This window comes from Taeniopygia guttata, chromosome 25 (genome assembly GCF_048771995.1).
Source record: "Taeniopygia guttata chromosome 25, bTaeGut7.mat, whole genome shotgun sequence".
In the NCBI taxonomy this organism is placed as follows: Eukaryota; Metazoa; Chordata; class Aves; order Passeriformes; family Estrildidae; genus Taeniopygia; species Taeniopygia guttata.
In genome coordinates this window covers 4,848,240-4,874,709 of record NC_133050.1, presented here as the reverse complement: position 1 = coordinate 4,874,709, position 26,470 = coordinate 4,848,240, and the positions used below count along the sequence as shown (strand labels likewise).

At 50.7% G+C, this 26,470-nt stretch overlaps 1 protein-coding gene and 2 long non-coding RNA genes across 7 annotated transcripts in view; all 3 read right to left on the bottom strand.

The window, feature by feature from the left end:
- Window positions 1-15,206: 15,206 nt before the first annotated feature.
- The window catches only part of LOC140680592 (uncharacterized), a 402,733-nt gene continuing 391,469 nt past the window's right edge, over window positions 15,207-26,470 (bottom strand). Inside the window, exons 1-3 of one of the 5 annotated variants that reach the window (XR_012051942.1) lie at window positions 19,593-20,100; window positions 17,612-17,684; window positions 15,207-16,987 (exon numbers count right to left, since the gene is read on the bottom strand). This is a non-coding gene — a long non-coding RNA (uncharacterized lncRNA). Of the gene's footprint in view, window positions 16,988-17,611; window positions 17,685-18,828; window positions 19,145-19,592; window positions 20,101-26,470 lie in introns of those variants that run through there. The other 4 variants (XR_012051940.1, XR_012051939.1, XR_012051938.1 and 1 more) reach the window with 4 other exon arrangements.
- Window positions 20,577-21,344, bottom strand: LOC140680648 (uncharacterized). Its single transcript, XR_012052001.1, has 2 exons — window positions 21,225-21,344; window positions 20,577-20,799 (listed from the first exon to the last, which is right to left on the bottom strand). It is a non-coding gene; the product is annotated as an uncharacterized lncRNA (long non-coding RNA).
- LOC140680535 (serine/threonine-protein kinase pim-1-like) lies at window positions 24,364-26,098 on the bottom strand (the record flags this gene model as incomplete). Its single annotated transcript, XM_072918323.1, has 3 exons — window positions 26,069-26,098; window positions 24,868-25,023; window positions 24,364-24,663 (listed from the first exon to the last, which is right to left on the bottom strand). Coding segments are annotated over exons 1-3 (486 nt in total), but the record flags the coding sequence as incomplete, so codon positions are not given.

The window sequence follows — 26,470 nt, the reverse complement described above, 5'->3', positions numbered from 1 at the left end:
GGCCTTGGAGCAGGTAAGTGTCCATATTCCCACCATGAGTGCTCTCATTAGCAGGACCTGCGGGCTCTGGATCAGACCCTGGTGGGGAGGGTAGAGTTAGGAAGAAGATAAGGGCCAGTTTCTTTCCAGCCTGTGGAAGAGGGGAAAAGCCTGTGTTGTTAGGAATGACATTGACAGCCAGGGATATGGCACATTTTGACAGAGATTTTGAAATCAGCTAATATAAACCTAGCATCTTTTCTGGGGCTCCCCAACAGTCCCACTCAGCATAGTATCCCCATGCACCTAAAGTCCTGTCCCCTTGGCTTATACCTTGTTAAATTCAGCCTTCTGTGATAATATTTTGTCTTGTAATTATGATCCTAGAGCATGCAAAAGAAATACCAAGATGAATATAGTCGATTACCTTACCTTCATCCTTTAGAGCATTGAGTTAACCCCAGCCACTGAATAATTGCACCTGCAGAATACGTTTTATTGGGAGAAACAAGAGCAGGAGGACTCTGCAGCCAGTAGAGATCAAGACTGGTTGCCTCTGCAAAGCCATTTCAAGCCTCTTGGCTTGAGACTATGTCATAGCTTCTGTCAGTGATTAATTTGAGAAATATACATTCAGTAATGGACTATTTAGTGTACAAAGCTTAGTGCATAATCTATTTACTTACCCCTGCCAGCACATCGCACAGTAGCATTGCAGCTAATACTGAACAAAACCCTGAGCAATGCAGTATCACCTTTTGATTTCTTCACATACCATTTATTTTTCTTACCAGGGATAAGTCCTGCAGACCTTGGTCTCTCAGCAAACCCATGCTGGTAATTTTTCCTGCTTTGCCAGGCCTTGGTCCTCAGCTCACTGGTGATGCTCAGTTAAGACATGGTTTAAGCACCATCCAGTCAGGACCACTGAGGAGCAGGACAGTGATGGCAGCTGAGGTAGAAAGGAACAGGGCTGGAGGCCACAAGTCTGCGACAGAAAGGTGAATGTTGAGGGCCAAAATTGTTTAGTGAGATGCAGATCCAGAGAGAACTGGAGTGGATAGACTGAAACTTTCTGGGTTGCTGTTAGGCTGTCAGAATGTAAATGTAGCTCATGTTTGTACCAGCCAGTTGTATTTGCAGCTCAGGTGCATGAGCTCTGCAACAGAAAGTGGATGCATTGTCCATATTTAGTAGGATCTTGCATTTTTTTGTTGGGGGGTGGGGTAAGGAGGGCAGATAAAAATGCTTGAGGAGCCCAGGTGTGTGAATTCAGAAGCTGCTTACATTGAACTGAAAATGCCTCGTTTGGTACAGGCACAGTTGATATGCCTGGGCCAGAGGGCGTATCAGCTTCTGGGGAAGAGGAATGAGAAATGCCCTGGGGACCTCTCATCCCTCCTTAGTGCCAGACTGAAGGGACAGGGAGACCATCCTTCTTTATTTCCTTCCATCCCAACTGTGTCTGCTGCCTACACACCCTGAGCCATCTTCAAGGGTCTTGGGGCACCATCCAGCTCAGCTTTTCACAGTTTCTGTGGCAGCAAACCTGCTGCCTTGTCATCTATCAAGGGTACCTGCTCTGGGCAGCTATCTGCATTACCTGGGCTTAAAGCCATCTCGATGGGTTTTTTTCCATCTCGATGGAAATTCTTCCATGTTGAGAAGTAAAACCATCCCTTTCCAGTGTCTGTGCCAAAGTCAAAACAAGGAGAACGCAAGGCGTCCGCAGCAGTCGATGTGCTGAGGTGCTCTTCTGGGATTTTCATGTGGGTGTAAACCTGGTGTGAAGGTGGCTCAGTGTGGACGCAGGGTGCAGCCAGGGCTGGGTAATCGGCTCCCCCTCTGATTCCAAGTGCCCCCGTGTCCGTGATGAGTGGCCCAGGGCAGGAGCCCACCCCGCCTACCCCAATTCCAGCCGGGGAGTGACTGCGGGGTGCGGCTGGCCGGGTCCCCGCTGCGCTCTGCCGCCGTGGGACACGGGGCGCGCCCCGGCGATGTCGGAGCTGTGGCAGGGTGGAATCGGTGCCGTGGGCTGCGGCAGGAGCTGCCTGCGCGGCCCCCAAAAGCGGGTTCTGGCAGCAGCGGAGCCGTGAGAGGCGGTGTTGGACCGCGCTGCGGCGGCCGCACGGGCAGCGCCGGGCCCGGTGGGCTCCGGAGCGTCTCCGCTGCATTCTGGGCAGTTCCAGCCTTGCTATTTCGCAGCAGGCATTCGTTGCAACAAAATCTCCTTTCCCCCTTTCTCCTTTTTTGTTTTTCTTTTTAATTTTCTGCCTTTTTTTTATTTTCTTTTCTATTCTTCTTTCCCATTTCTCCTTTTCTTTTGAGGTGTTTCCCAGACCTTCCCAGCAGTGTTTGTGACCTCTTTGCCAGACTTTCCAGCAGTTTATGAAGCATCCCACCGCTGGAAGGGTGACTCTTTGCCAATTGAGCATCCCTGCAATCACAGGTGGGCAGCTGATGCAGCCAAGAGCTCCGTGATGCCTCACCACACCCGTCGTGTTCCTGAGAGGACTCCCAGCCAAAGCTCAGCATCACGGCCACCTCTGCCACGTGCTCCCTGAGGTGACTCCTCTGGATATCGAGCCCTGGAGGAGAGGTTACACCTCAGGTTTTGCCTGGCTTGAAGAGAATAAAAAGCCCCATTGGTGACAGCAACATCAACAGGTAAAAATGTGCCAGTTTTTTTTGCTTTGCTCAGTTTCCCTTTCCCTACACTGCTTTGTTTTATCTCATTTTTCATGGTTGCAAATAATCTTCTTTTCTTTCCCAAATTTCAAAACTTTCTCTAGATGCAAACTAGGGAGTGAGTGTGGAGGTGGGCTGCCTTCACCTTTATCTGCTGCTGTTGGACAGATGAATCCACACTACGGCAGAGCACTTGCAGATTACTCTCCTTCTTCTGTGAAAGTTTGCCTATCAGTGTAAGCGGCATCTGGAGATGGGAAAACTGAACTTCAGGTACTACACCTTTCTTTCACCAGGTCAACAAGGAGATTGATTTTTCTTCTGCTATGCTAGCAAAGCCACAGGCTTGTTTTTGATTCCTACTCTTTATGACAAGGACGGGAGTTGGGAGTAGGGGGGAAGGAAGAAAACTTTGAGGGACCAGCTCTGCCCCTTGCAGTCACTGAAGGGATGCCTACCAAGGGCGGTGAAGGGAGAGGTCTTGCCAAGGCAGACAGTGCAATCATCTCTTTGTCTCACATAGAATCAGTGGGTCATTAATGTTTGAGCCAGCCTCTTATTTCACTGCAGTTGTCTGCATTGTCAAGGCTTTCCTCAATACATCAAAAACCCGAAGGCCTTAACAGCCCCCAGGATTAGCTGGAACAGGAGTTATTCCTGATCTAAAGCAAACCGTGCTGATGGCCTCTCTTTCTGTGATATTTGCAACACTGAGCAAAGGGATTGACCAACAAGAGATGATTACTTTTCCTTTTGTGCTCCCTTAGGTTAAAGTTTTGAGAAGACAAGGATTATCTCCAGTTTAGAATCTTGCTTTTGAGCTGATGGATTCATTGCAGGCTCTGCTCCCTTTGCACTCTCAGCTTCCTCCAAAAGAGGTGTAGATGTGTGAGAGCCAGAAAACCAACCATTGGCAGCCCTGTATTGTGTGGGATATTTTATTTACAAAGGTGGGGACATTTGTACCATCACCTTCTCTTGATGGCTCCCCAAGCCTTGCTCTGCCAATAGAGCTACATGCAGAGAGGTCATCAGGAAGACTAAGGTGAATGCCTTGTGAAGGCCAGGAGACTGTTCTGGAGAAAGTCCCTTCCAGCACTGAATTTTACAGTGGTCCAACGGGCTGGCAGGTGCAGTTTGTTTTACCTGGTTGCTTGGTTGCTTTGATCTTTAAAAAGTCTTGTAAATGCCTAAGAAGAAGAAAGTTGTTCACCTGTTCTGCATAGTGGGGGGAAAAAGTTCACCCCAAATTGCACAATGGAGGGAATATCTGTCTCTCTGTGTCAGTGATGCTAAACTGGAGTTTCAGTGGGAGAGGGCTCAGCCCTGGACAGGTTTTCCAGGCTAATTGAAAGGAACATGGTGATATCTGAAATGCTACTTGCTCCATGTGCTTGTGGCTTTGTTTAGCATGGAGATCAACAGAAATGCATAGGTAGCATCTCTCTTTACACCTGAGCCTGTGAAGAGAGGGTGAGCTGCTTTAATGGCTCTCTATGTTTATTGAAATCTCTCTTTGTTGGGTATCCTGGGGTTTACACTGACTAGTACCTTTCCATAAGACATCTCTCAATCAACAGAGACAGCCAAGTTTACAGGGCAACATTTTTCCCCTGCTTGTCAGCATGTCAAGCAGCACCAAAACACACAATCTCCTCCTGAATCCCATAGCAAAGAATTCATTTTTTAAAAACATCATCTACTGTCTGTAATGGTGTTGGAGATGGGTTAAGACAGCCACACTTCTGCTTCCTACCTATGGAGAGAGGAGGGCTTACAGCAGCTACCTGAGAGGCTATTTAGGAGGGAGACCCTTCTCGGCACTGTTCTGCAGTTTGGGTTTTTTCCTTGCAGTTAACTGTAGATACACTTGAAAAGGAAAACAAACAGAAAAAACCCAAACCAGTGGGCTATTAACAAGAGGGTTTAATGTTGACAATGGCACTTTGCAGTGGGAGTGTGATCTGCTTAATGTTCCAGAGCAGAGCAGCCCATCAATTCACATCCCTTTCCTTGGCAGAGGTGCCAACGCTTCCCCCAGAAGTTAAAGCCATGTGTCTCATTTCTGAGAGAGGCTTATTCACAAAAAGGGAGGAAAAATTCATTGTCTGATCCACAGAAGGAAAAAACACACGAGGGGATAAATTATGAGAATTAAGATGGGCAGGCAGATTTCTGCAACTCGTGTATGTAAAAATCTGATCCTGGTAGACTTGAGCTGTGTCATTTTAGATGCATTTCTCTAACCCACGTAAATATTTCTGTCAAAAAATCAAATCTGGAAAAGAAAGAAATTTCATTCTTCATCAAAGCTCTACAGTGATCTCGTTATTAAAAACAGAGGAGAAAGATATATCAGGAAGGCAAACAGTTGCAGCCACATAGTTGTTTTCAATAATCCAGTGAGTCACTACATAGAAAAGCCTTTCATTTCTCCCTGTGGTTCAGACAAAACAGTTTATTAAGATTTTGGTGCATTATTAAAAAAAAAAAAAGAAGAAAAAAAAAGAAAGAGGAAAATGGTACCTCTTTATTTTAAAAACTGTTGCAATAAAAATTCAGATTATTCAAATTTATCAAGTGCATTTTATAAGGCAGTAAGCACAGCAATTTTTTCCTCATACCACAAGACATTCCCTGGCTTTTCCATCTCACTCATAGTCCTATGTAAGGAGGCTGTTTACAAGGCATTGCTACAGCGAGAAAAAAATATTACAGAAATGAAAACTTGATCCAGCCAATGGCTGGATTTGTAATGAAAGACCTAAGTGGAAGGTAAACAGCAGCCTAATGTAATACTTTAAAGGCAATTCTTTACAAGTGATGTATAGTAGATGCAAAGGGGATCTCTACTTCAGATCTTCACCCATGCAGAGGTGTGGAATAGAAGTTAATTGCATATGTAGCTATAATGCACACTGAGCAGCCAGAACAGACAAATACAAATATTTAAGATATTTCACTTTTTTTAAAATCACAAGGTTGTGGACTTGCATTTTGTTTTGGTTTCTTTTTCCCCAGGAAATTGGACAGGAGGCTGGCTGAAAGTGTACCAGTGCTCTACAGGGATTTCTTGTGCATTTTCAAGGAAGGATTTGCGGTGTTCTAGAATGTGCAAATATCGTTTGGGGCTTGTCTTGTTTTGTTTTTTATCTCAAATGCTTGCCAAGGAAATTGAACTGTACAAACATAATTAATAACATTTAACCTTAAATTCTGAGTCTTCATTATGTCTTAATTTAAAAACCTTAGGAGGGAAGCTTGCAACCATTCCTGTTCATAAGGTTGGATGGAATTTGGGGCAGGTTTGATGGCAGAAGAGGGAAAGCACTGAAATGGGGAAAGCTCAGCAAACTGTGCTGAAGCCAGTTAGTGGTCAAGTGGTCGTGTCATGGATAATGGGACAAGATCTGGATTCAAGGTACCTCTTGTGTGGTCAAAGCAGGCCATGGTGGACGTGGCTCTGGGCAGCCTGATCTGGTGGCAGGTGTCCGTGTTTGTGGGCTTGGGGTCAGATGGGCTCTCAGGCCCCTTCCAGCACAAACCATTCTGTGGCTAGGAATTTAAGAAGGCTGTGGGAGAACTGGATGGCTTGTGGGCTGAAAAAACAGGAGCTTTCCCTTTGTGTGAGAGTTACTACAAATCAGAACGGGGTTTTTTTCAGAATTATTGTTTAAAGAGTAACAAAAATTCCCCTGAAGCACAAAGAAGAGTACTCTGGGAACCTGAAAGAAGCCACCCAATTAGATGATAGAAAAAATATCTTATAAAGACAAAATTGCAGAAGCAGTCAATACAACACAAGCAAGTAATTGTATTTTATGTAACTAAAGGCTGGTCTCAAGAAACATTTTAGTGCATTACACCACCCCACAATGGGCCCAGTGCTGATGCTGGATTAACTGTCCCCGGTGAGTGGCTGAGCTCACATCTCCCTGCCTACCTGGAGCTTGACTCTGCTCTGCCTCTGGGGTTATGATCTCATCTCTGAAGTGCTGCAAACACAGCTGAGCTCCACACTGCTCCCACTGTAGGTCCCACTTCTGGAAACGTGGAGCTGGGGATCTGGGCCACGCAGCACAGAATCTCTGCAGGAGATGGAGGAGGTGGGACACCCCCATGCCACTCTTTCTCCCCACAGATGTTCACCACAGCTATCTTCAAAGGCCATGGACTTCCAAAGAGCTGCTCGCCTGGCTGTGCATATATGGAGCCTGTATTTTTCCTTCTGCTTCTCCAGGTGGGAACTGAAAAGCTTGCACCTATAAAGAAGCACCCATCATTGTCCTGACATCAGTTTGAGGTGGGCTAGTAGGTATTTCCAAGGGTCTCAGCTGTTTGCAGGTGAGAAGTAATTTTTTCTTGCACAAGCTTTCTTCTTGCATGGGCTTTTGGCTGCTTGTCACGTATGAGGCTGTGCTGGCAGGCAAGAGGAGACCCAACTGAATATTTCTGTCACACCAAGTGTTTGTATTTGTTTCAGGGTGGCTCACTCTGTGCAGAGATGCCTGCTTCCAGCTTTGTGCACTCTGGCACGTGTTGCCTAATGGACCAGGACTTCTCGCTCAGCCCAGCTGACAAGGAGCATCTCTGTCACCACAGCTGACACACGCCTGCTTTGTTAAATGACATAAGGTGCTGCAGTGCAAGGCACAAGTTCTCCCATGCTTTCAGCTAAACAATTTACTGCTGTGCTGCATATACCCTTTGGTCCAGCAAGGGAGGACCCAGAGCTGGTCAGTGTCCCAGTGGCCAGCTCTGTCCCCCTTGACACTGCAAGGAGCAGTGGAAACAAAGTGACATGTTGACCTAATGCCCTACCTGTAGGGCATTCACACCTACCCTGCCTGACAGCTCCCAAACTGCCTGCTGAGGTTCAGCCCCATGAGGCATTTTCTGCTCTGCTACGTCCCAGCTTCTCCAGTCCTCCTGCCTCTGCACCATCCTGGGTGTAGGCAAAGCCAGGGCTTTGGAATGTGTGTTTCTGGCTGCAATCTGAGGTCTTTTCTGCACATCAAATGCTCATCAGCGACTGGGAACACAACCAAGGAGGTTGTGGAGGAGAGGAGGAAGCCACACTTGATCCCACAGAAACCACAAACCTAATTTCACACCGAAGGCAATTAGCCAGCACGCATTTGGTTAGGGTGGCTGTGCTACTTTGTAAAACGTGACCTTTTAATAAGCTGGAGTGGTGGATCTGAGTTTCAGCCAGTCTACACTGGCAAAAGAAAACCACCAGCAGTTAAATATCATCAGGAGAGGGAAGCAGTTGTGAAGTGGCCCTCAAAACCATCTCTGTGCACTTCCAAGTCCTGTTTTGCATGACGGGATCACGTCCCTGACTCCATGCCATCACACTCATCCTCCCTCCTGAAGCCAGCAGGATGCTGCAGCATCCTTGGCTGGGCAGTGCTGACTCAGGCACAGGGTCCTGTGCCTGCTCCCTGGCACTGCTGTCCCCCAGATATTTCACCACTAGATATAAAAATCCCCGAGTCAGGCGCTTGCGGCTGCGCTCACTGCAAGGAGAAGCAGTAAAAGGCTGATTTATGCTCTGAACCACAAAAGCCTTTTATTGCTGCTTTTTTACTTGAATGTAACTCTCTTGCCCTTAAATGTGTAATCCCTTTCTAACAGTCTTGTGGAAGTGGCAGGGCTCTCCACGGGTTAAAGGCAGTATTTTTCAAGAGGATCAAGTTGTCCACCAGGTCCCCGAAGCCCCTCTTGCCCTGGCACAGCCAGTCCTCCTGTCAGCAAGGGAGGAGAGCAGCAGTAAGCTATGTGCTGCCGGCATGGTCCACCACATACCCCCAGCCCTCAGCTTCCTGGGGTTGTTGGAGAGTTATTCCATCACTTGGAGTATTCCCGACAGTCTTGGGCACTGCTGCTCCTTCAGGGGAGAATAAAACCCCAAGCTGATCTAACAGCAACAGGGATTTAGGAATTTGGCTCCAGGCAGCATATGCATTTAAAGAATTATTTCTTAATTTTTATTAATTACTATTAGTCATTTATGGCCCCTTTAAATTCAACTTCTCAAGAAAAATATTGCTTTAGGGAAAAAAAAAAACAACAAAACAGTCATTAAATGAACAATTAGCAAAAGCTACAGCTGCACCATAAAAGAGAAATACTGGAGTAGGGGGGAGGAATATTTCAAATTGACTGGGAGATGCAAGTTGTTGAATGGATGGAAAGCCAGCCGAGATCCTAAGGAAAGGGTGATGCTGGAGAGGGGCAAAAGTACACAGTGTGGCATTGCTAGGTTCATTGTCAGGCCTGCTGTTAATTACGTGAACCCAGGGTCCTCAGGAAACAGGAAAGCTGGACAGGACAGAACGCACGTCAAACCAATATGATTAATGCAACATTCTCTGTTTATTCGAGAGGAGATGGCAGCTTATATACACTTCTATACAGTTTACAGTTTACAAAGGCACATTCATTGGCAAGCGAACATTGTGTGTCTTTTTCTTAAGGTGGCCTAAACCTCACACTATAAACCTATACTACTTCACACCCAGACAGCCCAGTGCTTCCCATCACACCTTAATACAATTTCTAACTGCACCACAAGCTCTTAATTTCTAACTGCGCCAGAGGCTGGAAAGCCTCACAAGGCCCAGATCTGAGGCCTAGGCTGGAGTAGCTCAAATCTCATTCCAAACATAAATCATGCCCTCTCTGTCTCAGAAATGCTGCAACAATTAGGTGCTTTATTAATGATTTGGAAGCAATAAGAATTAATTGCATCAGAAAATGATGGTACATTGGGAAGAGCTGAAAGCAGAGGTGAGAGCAGAAGAAAGAATAGCAAGAGAGGCAGGGAGGGCTGAGGGGTGTAAGAGGGATTTGATTTCATTCAGGCTCTGGGGGCTTTTCTACAGTTTCCCCTAGTAGAAGAGCACCAATAATGTCTGTGGACAAGGAAGGGGCCCAAAGAGGTCAGACAGGAGGGTTTGGTTTGAAGCAGGAACCATGGAGACCCTTCCTGTCCCGCTCAAGAGAGGAACAGAGACTTGCCTGAGGTGTGAGGCAGGCAGAGTCCCTGCGCAACAAAACTGATCAGCGTGGAGGGGCAGCTGACTTCAGAAGATCCCAGACTGTATAGCAGGGCGTGTTTAAAAGAAAACACTAAACAGACAATACATTGTTCTGCCTGCTTTGCAGCCTAACTGAAGGAAGGGGGAAAACAAAGCCCAGATTAATGTAGAAATTACATTTAATGATCATCTTGAGAAGCCGTAGGACAAAATCAAGGGAGTGAGCTGCCCCAATCTGTTAAGGAGGTAACCCTCTGCCCAGCATTAAATCACATGGAGAAAACTCCTCTGGCAAGAGAATATTTGGTGCTTAAAGACACCCAGCCCTCCAGCTACCCAAACACCACCACATTCAAAAGCGCACTTGCAACTTACTTGGTGGCACAGTTAAATTTATTTGCAACTCATCATTCTGGAGGTAGGCAAAGGTGACAAAGCCAAGGACGAAGCACTGTGTAAAATTTTACTTTTACTGAGCGGACCCTAAAGAAGCCCAAGCAGAGCTTTATTTTGTGGCTCCTCGGGCTGACAGTCTCCATTAACCATTGGTTAATACTGCAGCGTCAGAGCAAACCCAGAGTCGCAGCTCTGTGCTGTTAGAAAGTGTCCTTCATCCCAGCAAGGGACCTTGGGGTGAGAACATTTTGCATGAAGAGACACTGGTGTAAGAGCTGAGCCTCTCAGCTCTGCATTGCCGTCAGCGTGTCGTGTGCCATCCCTCCATGCCACAAATAAATCTACAATTTCTCAGCTGGGAGCCTTTGGAAGCCACATACTAATATGCTTATATGGGAAGAGAGACCAGACAAGGTTCAAATAAAGAGCTCATGTAATAAATAAACATGAGGTCAGTATGGGAACAGCAATAATTGCTTTGTATGACAAGATTTGCGTAGCAAACATTCGTGATTAATGTACAGCTGGTGTCAGGTAAGGAGCCTTCACTATCATTGTTCTGTCTGCACCTTCCAATCTAGAAGGTACAGCAACTCCAGGCAGAGCAATTAGTCACTGTTTACTGAGAGGCAGATCGAGCAAAATTTTTCTAGTTCAATATTTGAGTGAGTTTCGCCTCAGAGCCTCTCGCTGGATCCATTTCTGCGCCAGGCAGGGATCACACTTCTTTCCTGGGGGTGGCAAGGAGGGATGATCAGCAGTGCTGCTAATCTGCTCAGCAAGGGCACAGGCTGGCTCCCAGCCTCTCCTGCTGGCCTCTCCCAGGTGGTGTTCTCAGGGACAACCTAAGAAAGAGGCTGAAGACCCTGCATGTCAGGGCTCTGCTTCCTGGCTGCCTTTTCTTTCACCTGCCTCTGCCTGCCAGTTTCACGGCCCCTTGGCCACCGCTGATGCAGGCAGTGGGATGCAGCACCGAGGGCAACACCACCTCCTTCTTTACAGCCTCCTTTCTGCAAAGCTTGCCTAATAAGTTCCAGCTAAACTTCCAGCTCTTTGGCCAACGAGCAATAATCCCACTTGAAATACTATCTTGATTTGGGGATATTTTTCCTTTTTTAAAGGCATGCAAGCCTCTGGCTTCCCTGGAAAGGAGGCAGTTTGGCTGGAGGGACTGGGGTTATTCCTCTGAGGGTAATTCTTATGGGAAAACCATTCCATTGTAGCTGGTTGGAGGCAAGGAACTTGCTGCTGCAGTCTTCCACCTTAACTGCTTGGGGGTGCCAGGTAAAGCTGTTAGCATCACTGGGAAGTCACTCCAGGAAGTACTGCACAGAACAGCTGGACAGGCATAAGGAGAGTTCCTTCATGTTGGTGAGATCCAGAAGGGCTTGATCAGAGTAAGCAGGCCTCAAAACCTAGGGCATGCATTTTGGGGACATGAAGGGAAGAATTGAAGGTGTTTTTCTCTTGTGCACTCGCAGAATTCAGTTATGACTGAGGATGCCAATCAACTCCTCAAGAGTGATAAATGGCAGCTGCTGTCTCCCACCTGTGATGAGATGTTGAGATTTTCAGTCTCTGTCTTTCCAAGACAAGTCTTGATGAGACACTGTTCCCCAGGATCTGTTAGGGGGGATGTCTGTGTTGGCATTTCACCCTTGTGCTGGGGTGGCTGGTGGTGAGGGGGCGTACTGGGCTGATGCTTGCAGGACCCTGGCACTGCAGCTGTCCCCAGAGCATCCAGGAGGTGCCACCAGGCTGGCAGGGGACATCAGGATGGGGAGTGCATTGGTGGGAGATGTCATTACACCTCTGTGCCCCTCAGAGCTGCAGGCAGGCTGGAAAATGTGGCTCTCATCAGCTACTTCAGTGCCAAGTCCACCCAGCAGCACAGTGAAGAGTGATCTCCGAGGTGCTGCCAACCCGCCCTACTGCCCTGAAAACCTCTCTCCCTCCTTTGCAGCCCTTCCACCCTAAAGGTCCCCACCCGCCTGGGCTGGGCGCTGGGAAGCCCTGCACTCACCTTGGTGCTGAGAGCGCAGCTGGGGCGCTCTGGGCCATGTGCACCACGGCAAGGCTGGGTGAGCCCTCCGGAGCCGCCGGCGGTGCCTCGCCATGAAGAGGAAGAAGGGCAGAAGCACGCGCCAGGAGGACCTGAAGCGGACGCTCTTCCCAAAGCGCTTCCCCCTCCTGTCCCGGAGCCTGGAGCGTGCCCTCATGGACCTGCGGAGCGCGCAGTGAGGCCTTTGGATGGGATATGGAAGAGCATCGTGGTGCTGGGCCCCCAGGTTGACGTGGGAGAGCTCCCTTGGATGGAATGTTGGGGTGGGTGGCGGTGACGGCACTGGGCCATGGGGACACGAGTGTCCCAAACTGAGCAGGACGGGCCAGGCATCCCCATTTCCCCATTGTTCCTGAATTCCAGAGCCTGGGAGATTTGACTTTTGGCTTTTGCAAGCTGGAGTGAGGAGCCCTTCCCCTCAGGAATTCATCCCTCCTGCCATCCCTCCTGCACTGCTGAGGATCACCCTGGTTGTTTTTCAAGCAATATCCTTAATAATTATTATTTTTTAAAATATCCCCAGTCTCCTTTTTCATGCTGTGAAGTCAGGGATCAGGGAGATCTCAGTCCTGGGAATTGGGGTTGCTCAGCTGTTCCCCATCTTTAGGGCCTTGTGCTGCCAGCTTCTCCTGGGAATGCTGCCATGCAGCAGGAGAATCTCCCTGGAGGTGCCTTGCCCTTGCCCTGCTCACTCCGTCCTCAAACCCAATTGATCCCCTTTGCAAGCCCTGTGGATTTGATGCTCCCAACTCCCTCCTTTTCCTCTTTTTTTGTCCTGATGGCAAGTGAAAGGGACAGGAGGGGAATGGTGACTCTCAAAAGCTGCCAGACCTTCAGCTGCATGTCATAAACACATTCCTTTCTCTATAATTCACACCATGCTGCTTTTCATTCCTCATCCTTTTTAGTGTGAGTAGTTACTCCTTTTTCCCACTTTAATACAATTGTACCACACTTCTCCTTTCCCATATTCCAGGAAGCTGCTCACCCATTACATGGCTTTAAATGGAGTAATTGCAAGATTAGGTTCCTTTGGCCAGGCCATTAAAAAATGCCATTACAGAGGAACTGCAGGAGAGTGCCTGGAAAATCAAGCTTTGAGGGTGAAAGCTCTGCAGGCATATTTTTATTGCTATTGACCACCCCAGGGCCTCTGGGAGAAGGGAGCCAAGAGCATTTCTGGGGTTTTTGTCCTCTGAGGAAGGAGAGAAGGCAGGAGTGGCTCCATGTGGGGTGGGTGGGATCAGCTGGGATCTAGGTTGTTGTCTTCACTGAGAATTAAAAATAAACATTGTCAGCCCTGGGAGGCAGAGCTGGAGTGCTTGTCCAGCTCCTTGGGACAGCAGGGCCAGGGAGCTCCTGGGGAGCTGTGGAGCTGAGGAAGGGCCTGGAGCAGGAAAGGCTGAGGGAGCTGGGGCTGAGGAGATGCTGAGAGGGGCCCTCAGGCCTGGGTGACCCTGTTGTGACCCTGAGTGTCCCTGGGTGTCCCTGAGTGTCCCTGTCCATCCCTGTCCGTCCCTGTGTGCAGGAGGGCAGAGCAGCCCCAGGCCCTGCTACAGGCCCAGCAATGGCCCCAGAGCCCCGGGCAGGGCTGAGCCCGGCAATTCCCTGCCCAGGAGGCAGAACTTCCCTGTGGGCACTGGAGCAGAGCCCAGAGAGGCTGTGGGTCCTCCCTGGCTGGGGATATTCCAGAGCCCTGTGCACACCCCGCTGTGCCCTGTGCTCGGGATGGCCCTGGGGTGGCACCAGCTGAGCCTCTGTGCTCCCTTAGCCCTGCCCCACTCCGGGATTCTGGGATTCATCCCCCCACATGAGATTTTTGGGTGACCCCCGGGTGAAGGTGTTCCCGAGCTCTCTCTGGGTTTCATTCAGCAGGAAATAATTTTGCCACATTCTCCAGTGGTGTCACCGAGGCCGTCACTTGCCGGGTCACAGATGGCTCGTGACTGTCCTTGCTCCCTCTCTGGGCTGGGGATGGAAAGTTCCTGGGTGAGCTGAAGGGAAGGATCCCTCTCTGTGCCATCAGCAGGTGCTGGCCGTGACCTCCCAGCACTTGGGCCTTGTCACTGTCACCCCTCTGCTTTATCCTGAGCCTCTCCTCAGGTGGAGCCCGGCTGTGGTGGCACCCCCAGAGCGGGGAGGGACATAAAGGACAGCAGAGCCACCTGTGAGCCAGGGCAGGGCTGATAAGGAGCTGGTTTGGGAGGAGTGACTTGGAATGCTGCATGTAAATGTGGGAGTGCAGAGTCCCAGATAAGATGTGGGCGGGTGAGATAACAAAGGGTCAGGAGGGCTGATCCCGGGAATATTTCCTGAGAGCAGCTGTGTTCAAAGCTGGCTGCAATTCACTGCCTGCTTTTCCTTTACAGGGAGGTGACCTCCCTCTGCTGCCCGCTGAGGTTTGGGGTTGATATTTGGGTAGTATTTGTCAACAGACCAGACCAAACACCACCTTGATTTGTGTTCTAAGGCACCTGCTGTTTGTAACAGGGATTTTCATGAGAGAGGTAGCAAGGGGAGGGCGTGTAATTTAATCTCCAGGCTGTAAAAATCCATTTCTGCTTGTACTTGTTGATAATGTAACTGTGACACAGCTATTACAAAATGACCCGAATGCACTTTCACAGAGTTGTCATAATGAAGGTTGGTCTGTACCCACAGGTGCAGGATGCTGCTCACAGTTTGATGGAAAACTGGAACAACTGGGGTGTTTTTTTTTTTTTTTTTTTTTTTTTTTTTTTTTTGTGCTTATGGTCCTTCAAATATTAACATTTTTTTTTATAGCTGCCCTCTCTGCAGTACTTTCACTTGCAGTTGTCCAGGGCTCCATAAAATAACCTTTTCTTTTTGAACTAAAGAAAAACTGACTGGACGAGGAAGACTAGGTTTGGGTGAGGGTGGATTTTTTCCAACGAAATTCCAAGGGCAGAGCGGGACCTCCTGTAAAATGAACGTTTTATGTGGTCATCAGTTGCTTCAGGAGTATGTCGCTGTCGAGGCAGGACGGGAATGAGAAGACTGACTCAGAAGACTGCTGAGAGTAAAACTCTGGTTTATTCAAAATACACCGCTCTTTTATTTACATTCTTTCCCAACTCTTTCCCAGGCTTCTGCCTGGCTAGAAACTCTCCATTTCTCTATTTGACTGAATCTGAGACCCACAGGAGTATAGATTAAATCCTTGGAGATGTAGATGTTAGAAAAAGAACAGAAATTACCCCTTGGAACGAAACCAAACCTGTCAATGCTGGCTGGTTTTGTCTGTCTTGGTACCTGGGGTACGAGTGCCATGAGGACCTCATTTCTGGGAGGGCTGGAAATGGACAGTGAGGGGTTTGGGATGTGGGAAAATCACTGCCTGGAGAGGCTGGGGTGTGTTCTGGGAAATGCAGGCACTGGGAGAGCAAATCCTTCAGCTGACTGTCAGAGCAAGACACACTTTTTGTGTCTCTTGGAGATCTCTTGGGTCACTTCTTCTGTCTCTCGCATAGAAATTCTGGCCCACCTGCCATAATTAAAAGTCGGGATACAAAATTAGGTGGAAGTGCAGGACGGTGTGATAGGCAGGATGAGTGTGGCTCCAGAGAAGGGAACAGGAGTGGGAGTGAGCAGGATCTCATGCCCAAAGGTGGCTGGGGTGGGTCAGAGGATGGAGGATGCGCTCCTGGAGGCAGTTTGGGTGCATGAGAAGAGGCTGAGAGTGCCCAACAGGAGAAGCATCACCATATGGAACTATAAAGTGAAGGGAAAACCCCCTCATGATTCGTGCAAGTGAGTAAACAATTGCTGTCCCTACCTGCCTGCAGGCAAGAGGTTTTGGTGTGAGTCTGCTGTTCCAGGCTTGGCCAAGGACACAGCCTGGGAAGCTCCTGCAGTGTGATTCAGCCCAGTTTGTTTTGAAAAGCCCCACAAAAACACAAGCACATGTACAGGAGGCATGGAAACTGCAGCTTGTGTTGGGAGCACAGTTGCTGGGTTTGTACACTTCAGCCAGGAAGAAAGGAATTCTTGTTGAAACTTGTTCTGTCTGTTGCTCTCTATGTAAACTTCACATATTTTGTGGGATGCTGCATCCACAGAGTAATCAGAAGGCATGGGGGAAAAAAGAGGCAACATTTGCAGATAGTCCAGTTTCCATTTCTGCTTTGCCGCTGCACATGATTAGCACATTGAACATAACTGCTAGCGCTCACTTACAAAGACTGTGAATAAATCATTCCTTTGATCTTCTTCAAAATCCAAGAGAAAGAAGAGATAGGGTAGGATAAGGATTGCATTAAGTATGATAGTGTTTAGAATTTCTTCAGTCTTGAACGTTCTTTATTCAGGGACTGACATATTAAAAATTTAAATTATTCCCATTAAAACATTGTTCCCTGGTACAGCTGTCAAGAGGAAATAGAACATAACTAGGACATTTGTGTCTGGCCAAAAGTCACCAAAATCTCCAAGCATTCCCAAGGAGAACTCTCAAGGAAAGTGTCAGAATCCCAAATGACCTTGACATCACCTCCGAATCAATAGCTTGACATCTGATAGAGACAAGTGGAGAATGCTCAGCGATAAAGGGAGCTTGTGTGGTGCAGCAGCAGAACTCAGGCAAAGAATTAAGGGATAAGGAAAATGTCAGACTATAAAAATCAACGAGATACTGTTGCCAAAAATTAGAATTCTCACTTTGGGCTGTAGGAAAGGAGAAAAGCGGTAGAAGAGGGTAGGCAAGACTCAGAGGCTGATCCCCATCCTCTGCCTGTGACACCACTCCTGTTGTTCTGAAGCTTTTCAACAAGATGTCTAGGGACAAACTGTAAAGAGTCTAGAAGGGAGAAGGAGGAAAGGAATAAAAGATGATCAGATCTGAAAGTGAGTTTTATCTGGGGAAAGAAGGAAGGAAAGAAGGAAAGAAAGGGAAGGGAAGGGAAGAGAATGAGAAAGGGAAAGGGAAAGGGAAAGGGAAAGGGAAAGGGAAAGGAGGAAGGAAGGAAGGAAGGAAGGAAGGAAGGAAGGAAGGAAGGAAGGAAGGAAGGAAGGAAGGAAGGAAGGAAGGAAGGAAGGAAGGAAGGAAGGAAGGAAGGAAGGAAGGAAGGAAGGAAGGAAGGAAGGAAGGAAGGAAGGAAGGAAGGAAGGAAGGAAGGAAGGAAGGAAGGAAGGAAGGAAGGAAGGAAGGGAGGAAGGAAGGGAGGAAGGAAGGGAGGAAGGAAGGGAGGAAGGAAGGGAGGGAGGAAGGGAGGGAGGGAGGGAGGGAGGGAGGGAGGGAGGGAGGGAGGGAGGAAGGGAGGGAGGGAGGGAGGGAGGAAGGGAGGGAGGGAGGGAGGGAGGGAGGGAGGGAGGGAGGGAGGGAGGGAGGGAGGGAGGGAGGGAGAAAGGGAGGAAGGGAGGGAGAAAGGGAGGGAGGGAGGGAGGGAGGGAGGGAGAAAGGGAGGGAGGGAGGCTTGAGTACCTGCCGGGCTTTCTGAGCCACTCACCAGCATTCCCAGTATGTTTGCAGGTACTCCAGGGAAGCTCCTTCTCATCTGCAAAGCAGAATTGCAGCCTAAGCCACTTTTCCCAACCTGTAATTCCCCTCTTTAGCCACAGACTGGGGAGAAGTGGCAAACTGCAAACGGCTTGATTACCCAAACTTGGGTGATCCCTGTCCAAGGAGGTAGGAAGGAAAACTGAAAATATTCCTGCAGTTGGGCAAGTTGGAGCCAAACAGCACTGTAAGAATGTGTGTGATTAGATCAGGACCAGCTGCTGTGTGTGAGCTCTCTCCCTGTTAGCACATCTACCAGCTCATCAATGTCCATGGAAGCAAAAGGCTGCATCTGCCTTTAACTGGGACAGATAAACTGCAGGCAAGCCAAATTCCTAGGCATGCCTGCACATGTCTGGGCAGAGCTATAGTCTCTCTTGGTGATCTCGTTTAAACATAGTCAAAATTATTAAAAGATGCTGCTATATGGATATGACAATTCGTGCAAATAAAATTGTCATATATTTTATCGTTATGTACTGTTAAGATACTCTTCTAAGAAGTTTTTAAAAACACACAAGCCAGCGACAGGGATTGCAGCACAATGTTGAAACCACCTGGACAAAGGAGGGAGGACTCCATTCACAAGCATTCACTGAGACGCTGCTGCTGGGCCGGGTGCTGAGCACAGGGCTGGGCACACAGAGATGCTTTTGTTCTTGCTGAGCTCCCACTGAGCCAAAGCCTGGCCTGCCCCTCCTCTGGCCACGCTGGAGAGGGGCTGGGGCTGTGGGGGAGCTTGGGAGGGGACACAGCCAGGACAGGTGACCCCCACTGACCCCGGGGATACCCCAGACCATAGGGCAGGCATCACGCTCAGGGTATAAAGTGGGGGGAACAAGGAGGAAGGGGGGACATTTGGAGTGATGGCTTTTCTCTTCCCAGGTAACACTCTAGGCTGGAGGGGGCCCTGTCTCACCAGTGGGCAGGGTCAGCACCAAAGACACAGACACCAACTGAAGGAATTGTGTCATTTATATCATGCACAGCTGCAAAGAATTACAAAAGGATAAGCTCAGCAAAGCACATCATCATTAGCAAAGTATTACAAAAGAAGCTCAGCAATGCATCCAGTCATTGCTACCAGAGATTGCCTGGAGTGATTAAGGAAAGATCCATCACCAGTTAGCCTCAGGCTTTACCATCATCCACAGCCACACATCAGCTGGGGGAAGCCAAGGACTGGAGAGCCACTCCCAGACACTGGGAATTCCTGCAGGTGCCTCCACCTCTGCAAGCAATGAGGCTCCAGGCCCAAAGCTGTGAGAGGACCCAGCTTTTACACTGTTAAACAAACAAGCTGGCATCACTGCCACTGCGAGAACATCTGCTTTCATTCTCCTGACTGCTTTCTCCCAAAGCCTGGCCAGGGCTGAAGGAGGAACCAAGGGAGTTGACTTTGATCCTTCACCCCCAAACAAGGCCAGATGGGGCCTTGTCTGTTTCTAAATACAGAAAGATAAATCCGTGTTTTATCAAGGAACACATGCATTGATCCTGTTGTTAATCATGCTTCCTTAATGAGTGGATACAAATACAACATTTGCTTGGGAGGTTCATCTAGAGGTGAGCTTTGCCTCAGGGCCTGTTCAGGCCTTGATCACAACCTGTTCAGGCCTTGGTACTTTGATCGGTCCTGAGACCTACAATCAACTACAACCTTTGTAATAATTCTTTCAGTAACACAGCTTAGATTTAGGTATTAGGCATAAAGGCATCTCCTCTTGTTCTACAATTAAGTGCAGTTTAACTTCATTACTCAGAGCTATTCACGTTCCTTTTAAAACATGCCTAAATAGTTGCTATTCTCTGTTATTTATCAAATGCCTCTCTTTTCTTGAGACTGTCTCTTTTAAGAAAGCTCTCAATACTCCACTTCCCAGCACAAAGTGTCACAGCAACTCACCAAGTGCACACACTGCAATGATGACAGGCCCTGCCACCAATGCATTTCACAGCAGCCTCTAATTTGGCAGCCACGAAGCCAATCCCACCAAGAAGAATTTTCTTCTTTCTGCCACTCTTCTACTGCTCCTTCTGTCAAGGTGATTCCTGACTGTTGGCCTTCAAACCCATCACTGCTAGCAGTGCAACATCCCCGTCCCCTGATAGCCCAGGTTCCTCCTTGGCCAGCAAGCAGATAATCCAAGGCCATGTGGTTCTCTGGAGTCCCCATTTGTGTTTGTTGGAGCTCATAGGATGTGCTAATGGGCATTTCAACAGTATCATTTACTACCTCTTCTAATAATCCAATGCGCTATTGGACATTTCAACAGTATCATTTACTACCTCTACTAATAATCCATTCAGCTCATTCATGTCAACTCCACGGGATGGGGCAGCGCACATGGGGCACAGGGTGAACCAGAATCCTTTGCTTTCGGAAACCCAAGGCACTCTTTGGGTGGAAAATGTTCTCTGGGTCCTAACTCTTCCGTGTGGTCGTTGCTGAAGGACCCTAAATGGGGGCCCTGCAGCTGGGAGCGGTGTGACACTGACACTGACCAGCTGCAGCACCCCAAGTTCTACTGACATCGGGAGTGATGGTAAAGCACAGAAATCTTCTGACACTGTAGCCTCTATAACTGTAACAGGGTTTGGTTTCTCCTGAGCGGAAATCTGAGTGAATCCTGTCACACTGATCGTTGTATTCCCGTGTCCCACAGCACAGGTTTCTCTAACTGTCCCTTCATTGACTCCGTTACGAGGCAGAGCCCATTGACAGAGTTCTGGCCACCCCACAGGGTGGGCCCTCCAAGGGAGCCCCATTCCTCCCAACTTCAGCTGAGAACATACCCAGCAATTAGTGACACTGTGTGCTTTGGCTACCTTGGTCTTTAAATTTTCAAAACATTTTGATGACTGATCCCTTGGTGAAACTCTGGAGGTGTTTTGGCAAATGTCAGTAGTACTTTAGTGACACCGTTCTTCATTCTTTTTGCTCAATGTCATTCAGGTTAGGAACAATAATTCTGTTGTCCATGGAGCTGGCAACTTTTTAATTCCAGAATAATGCCCCCAAGGTCCTTTAGTGTTCAGCTTTACCATGTTGTCTGTGGGTAACAAGGCTTGGTGGGGCCCTTTCCCTTTTGGCTGGAAGAGGGCCAGGACCTCTGCTTAAAGAAAAAAAAAGGAAAAAGAAAAAAAATACAATTAGATGAATTGTAAAAGATACAAATAAAATCCAAGTGTTAGTGAAACAACTTCTGTAACTTTGCATTAAGAGGTAAATGATATTTTTAAAAAGAGAACTCACTTATTTACATTGTAAATGTGCTGATGGCATGGATCCATCTTACTGACCTCAACAGCCTTTTTTACAGTTTTTGGGGTTTGTTTCCAACATTGTTATTTTAAATTGTGGTCGAAGCAATAGGAAATTGATTGGGGCCCTTCCAGCTCCAGGCAGGACTGGGAATCTCAACTCTGTCAAACCCAAATTCCTTTAGAAGATGACCTTCCTTCTCACTCTGGGAATGAGCTGCACATTCCCTCTGAAATTGTCAGGGGTTTCTTACGGATGAAAAATCCCACTTACGGCTTTTTGCTCTGCTTTGGAAGTGGGAGGGGCAATTCTCCATCCATCAGCTCCAGACTGCACTGCCTCAGGAACACGGCTCACTTGCCAGCTTTGGCCCACTCATGGCACTTCTAGAGGAGGAAGAAAGTGCAACTGCACACTTCCAGCCAAAAAGAAATGAAGAATGAATAGAGGAGATCCAGGTGTTCCTGCGGAGATCCAGGGGTTCAGCTGGGACTATGGGGAGTTTGGGTCCTTGCCAATTGGATGTGTGTCCCCAGCTGCAATCTCCTGGCCTGCAGGGGAGTCTCACTCACCTGCCAAAGCAGAAAGCTCAGGCACTGTGCTCCAACGGGCTCGTCTGATGCAAAGCTGTCAGAGCAATGTGAGGGCAGAGCCAGCCCAGCTGTGCCCGGTGCTGAGCTCCAGCAGAGCCCTGGCAGAGCCCAGAGCAGCCTCAGCACCCGCAGAGCCCGGCTGCAAGGAGAGAAACCAGAAAGCCCCGTCAGCTGAAGGCTGCTGTCCCCTTGTCCCAGCTGCCCACAGAGCCCAGGCCATGCTGGCCGTGCCCAGAGCTGTGCCCAGAGCTGCCCATCACTGCTGCCTTTGGGAGCAGAGCAGGAGGGCAGGACATTCCCAGCCTGCAGCCAGCCACGGCACCTCCAGCCCCTCAGCAGCTGCCCAGAGCAGGAGCCTCCTTGTGCTTGTTGCCGTCTCCCAAAAGCTCTGATCCCACCATGCCAAGCAGACGGGGACTCACCTCACGCCATCCTCCGCTGGGAGAAAAGCTGGTCCCAAACGATGTCCTCAGCCTTCTCCAAGGGCACGGCCCATCCACGCTGCAGCTGCTCCCAGGCACTTCCCAATCCCGACTGGACCTTACATAGAAGGCTTCCTCTAGAAAAACAAACAACAAACTGTTGAAAAGAGATTAGAGACAAGGGGAAACAAGAAAAAAACTCTTATCTCTGTCAGAGGTCTGAGGAAGGCCCAACCCCTACATGCTAGGGAAAATCCCACCCATGGGGGAGAGAAGGCCACACTTTCTCTCTTCCCTCCTGCACTGCCCCCCAAAATAACGGTGATCCCAAAGCAAACAAGGGCAGTGGAGCAGCCCAAGCCCTTCCTTGCCTGCAAAGCAAAGCAGCCCCTGCACAGGCTCTGCAGTCCCACCTCTGCTCCTGCCATGGGGGTTTCTCTGTGCCGGGCTGGCTGCCCCAGCCCCAGCCCCAGCCTCAGCCCAGGCCATGCTGGGTGCTGGGGGCTGTTGGCAGGGCCAGGAGCCCACTCCCATCTTGTATCCACCCCAGCCCATGCCCCCAGCCCTGCCAAAAAGCAGCTGGGCAGCCGACTGAAGTTGCATCTGCCCCAGCAAAGGGAGAAACTTTTGTTCCCAGCCAGTCTGAGCAATGCCCAAATCTGGGAGCATTTCCCCAGCTGTGGACTCATCTGCGAATTCGCTGTGGAGCCTGGCTTTGAAGACGGTGCCACAAGTCCATCATCTTCAGCTGCCAGTGGCCAGGCTGAGGAAGAGGTTGTCATCCTTGATGTTGTCGTCGCTGTCTCCAGCAGCAGCAGCAGCCCCACCTGGTACAGCTTCTCCAGGGACTCCTTCTCCTTCCCTGGGGGTCAGACCAGGCTGTCAGGGTTCTGCCCAGGGCCCCAGCTGTCAGGGAAGCAGGACAAGCAAAACCAGCTCGGATGGCAGCCACCAGTGCTGGGCAGAGCAGCTCAGCTCCAGCACAAGGGCTGCGTGTTCCCACCCAACAATCCCAGTGCATTGACACAGGCAGGGAAAAAAGTCTGGGTTTCCTTGCTTCTGATTGCCAGGGCGTGTGTGGACCTGTAACTTACCAGGGCCCTGGAGCAAAGTGTGCATGTGGCTCTCTCCCTTTTTCTATGGCAGGTGAATATCCTGTATCCAAGGATCACAGAACAGGTCTTCTAAGGAAGGTCTGTCCAAGAAGTGCATGGATAAACACCACCTGATAAGATCTTGGCACTCTGGGCAGAGAAACCAGAAACCACCGGTCAGCTAGAGAAGGCTCCTGTCTGCTTTGCCCCACTCTTCCCATGCCCAGGCCATGCTGCTTTTGTGCTCAGAGCTGTGCCTAAACTTTCCCATCAATTCCCTGTTGTGGAGGAGAGCAGGAGAGCAGGACATGTGCCACCTCCTCAGCGGCTGCCAGAGCGAGATGCTCACAAGCTGCTGCTGTCTCCCAGCACTGGTATTCCCCCGTGGCCAGAGATGAGGATCCACCTGGAGAGAGCCGCTGTGGCAGCGAGAGCTGATGGTCCCAGCTGATCTTCCGGCCCCTCCTGAAAGGGTGCTGCCCGCAGACCATCTGGTGCAGCAGGATGCCCAGGGACCAGATCGTTGCTGCCTCGCCATGGTACCAGCCCAAGTGGGTCCATTCTGGGGGGCTGTATGACAGTGTTCCTGTGGAATACAGATGGAGTTCATCAGGGGGATGCTGCTGCTTCCAGAGCCTGGCCCCAGCAGCCCTGGGCGTGCAGGGGCCGCCCCAGTGGCACACAGGGCGACTGCTGCACTCTCGCCAGCACCTGGGACATGTGTACAAACTCAGGGCTGGACAAGAAGCCACTGGTGTTGGAAGAGGGCAGCAGAAGCCCCGGCAAGGCCTGACCGTGACATGCAAAGCAAAAACCCACTCAGGGCTGGGGGAAAAATCATCTCCTTATCCTCCCTGCCTGCAGTGCCCTAAAAATATTATGAAGCCAAGGCAAACAAGGTGAGTGGAGCAGCCCAAGCCCTTCCTCTCACCTGCACACCAAACTGGCTGGTGCACTGGTTCTGGCTCCCTCCTATGCTACCCCCACCCACGGGTGCTTTTGTCGGGCTGGCTGCTGCTGCTCCAACCCCAGCCCCAGGCAGAGTGGTGGGCAAAGGCTGCCAGTGGAGCTGGAAGATGCCTCCCCACCCAGCCCCGCTCAAAAGCAACTCAGGGGAAGGCTCAGTACCCTGACTGACAGCAAAAGGGAGAATCCTCACTGCCACACCCAGCTTGGCCTGTGAGATGTTGGGCCATGAGATGGCGGGACCGGGAGCACACCCCTGCCCAGGCTCACCTGCAAAGTGAGTGTAGGCTGTGTCTTGCAGGTAGGTGCCACAGCCAAAGTCGATCAATTTTGCCTGGCCAGTGGCCAGGTCAACCAGGATGTTCTCTGGTTTGATGTCGCGGTGCAGGACCCCACGGCTGGTGCAGTGCCGCACGGCCTCCAGCACCTGACGGAACAGCTGCCGTGCCACCTCTTCAGACAGGAACCTCCGTGCCCGAATGAAATGCAGGAGGTCCTGAGACCGCTCCGGCCGCTCCAGCACCATCACGATGTTGTTGGGGAGCTCAAGCCACTCCAGCAGCTGGACCACACCAGGGAAGCCAGTGGACACCTTGTCCAGCAGCACGATCTCCAGAGGTGCGCTGGTGCCGTCGGGCTGCGGGAGGACCACGGTGCCACCAGTGGGACTGATGTCGTGCCAGGGCTGGGGAACCCCTCAGCCAGCCCGGGATGCTCTGCGCCCTGCGCTGGCCCCACGCCCTCTCCCCATCGAGGGGTCCTGGTGGCTTCCCCCATGCCGGGCCTCGCCTCATCCCCGCCCGGCACGGCCCGGCTGTTCCCGCTGGCCCCACTCACTCACCAGCTCGTCCCAGTGCCGGATGCGGTTCCGTGGCACCCTTTTGATGGCCACCTGCAAACCAAAGGCACCACCGGGTTCAGCTCGCCGCCCGCCCTGCCGAGCCCCATCCTCCTCCTCCTCCGCCTCCTCCTCCGCCTCCTCCTCCTCCTTCTCTTCCTTCTCTTCCTCCTCCTCCTCCTCCTCCTCCTCCTCCTCCTCCTCCTGCGCCTCTTCCTCCTGCGCCCGCCGCCGGCCCCGCCGCTCACCAGGGCACCGTCCGAGAGCCGCGTGGCTGCGAAGACGCTGCCGAACCCGCCGCGCCCCAGCAGCGAACCCACTCGGTAGCGCTGCTGCAGCGCCTCCTGCGCCTTCCCTGCGGGCGGGACGCGGCTGTCAGCGCTCGGCCCGGGGCCAGGAGCGGCCCCCGAGCGCCCCTCAACCGCCCCGGGCCGGCCATCCCCAGGCCTTCGGTCTCGGGAACGGGACACGGGAGGCTCGGGGCCGGCGGCCGCGCTGCTGAGCAGCGGAGCTCGGGCCGGGGAAGCCGCGGCGGAGGCGGCAGCGGCCGTGCCGCGTGTGTCCTCCGCGGGGCCCGGGAGGAGCCGGAGCCGGGGCCGGGGCCGGGGCCGGGGCCGGGCTCGGGCCAGGCGGAGCCAAAGGGCCCAGCCCCGGGCACTGATGCCCGCCCAGCAGCGCCACCGCCAGCACGCCCAGAGCCGGGCGGAGGCGAGACCGCGGCGGGGCGGGCGGGGACGGGGACGGGGCAGCCCCACCCGGGGCCGGGGGCGGGCCGGGGGCATGGCCCGGCCCGGCATGGGGGAGAAGGAGGCGGGGAGAGGGGAGGGACAGCGGGTGAGGGACACCGAGAGGAAGGTGTCCCACAGCCGGAGAGAAAGAAGAGAAAGAGAAAGAAGAGAAAAACTGCTTTTTCTGCCGCTGCTGCCGCCGCTGCTGCCGCCGCCGCCGCTGCTGCCTCTGCAACTGAAGCACCGAGGCCGTTTGTCCGCGTGTCCGTTCCCCGCTCGCCCCACGGCCGAGCCCCGCGCGCCCCGGGGACAGCCCCTTCCTCTGTCCAAACACGGGAACTTTGCAGTGTTCAGCCCAGATCCAGAGTCCTGACTCCTGCCCAGGGACACAGGAATCCCCTCGGCCGCTGCTGTGCATTGTCCCTGCTGAGGGTCAAACACTATCGGAGCGCATTCCCTGAATGCTGAATTTGTACCTGACCCAAGAACTGCACGTACCTATCCATCATTGATTTCCAAAAAAAAAACCCCAAAAAAAAACCAAAAAAAAACCAACAACAACAAAAAAAAAAAAAAAAAACAGGGGAAGGTAAAATGTGTGTAGCTCATGCTATTTTAGAGTGTCTAAAACTTGCCAAATTGTGGATCTTAGAAGTGAGATCCATTTGCAATTAATGGGATGGGGAAGTAGTGTAAGATGGAAAAGGGGAGCATAAAAATAAACAGAGAAAAACATCTTGGATTATTTCTTTCCATTTTCATTTCATTTCTTAAAAGCTCTTTCAGTTTTCCCAGAATCTTCTCCACAATCCTGTTTGCTCTTTCCAAGAACCTTTGCTGGAGAACGAGGAAGCTTTGAGCAGTTTCTGTCACAAGAT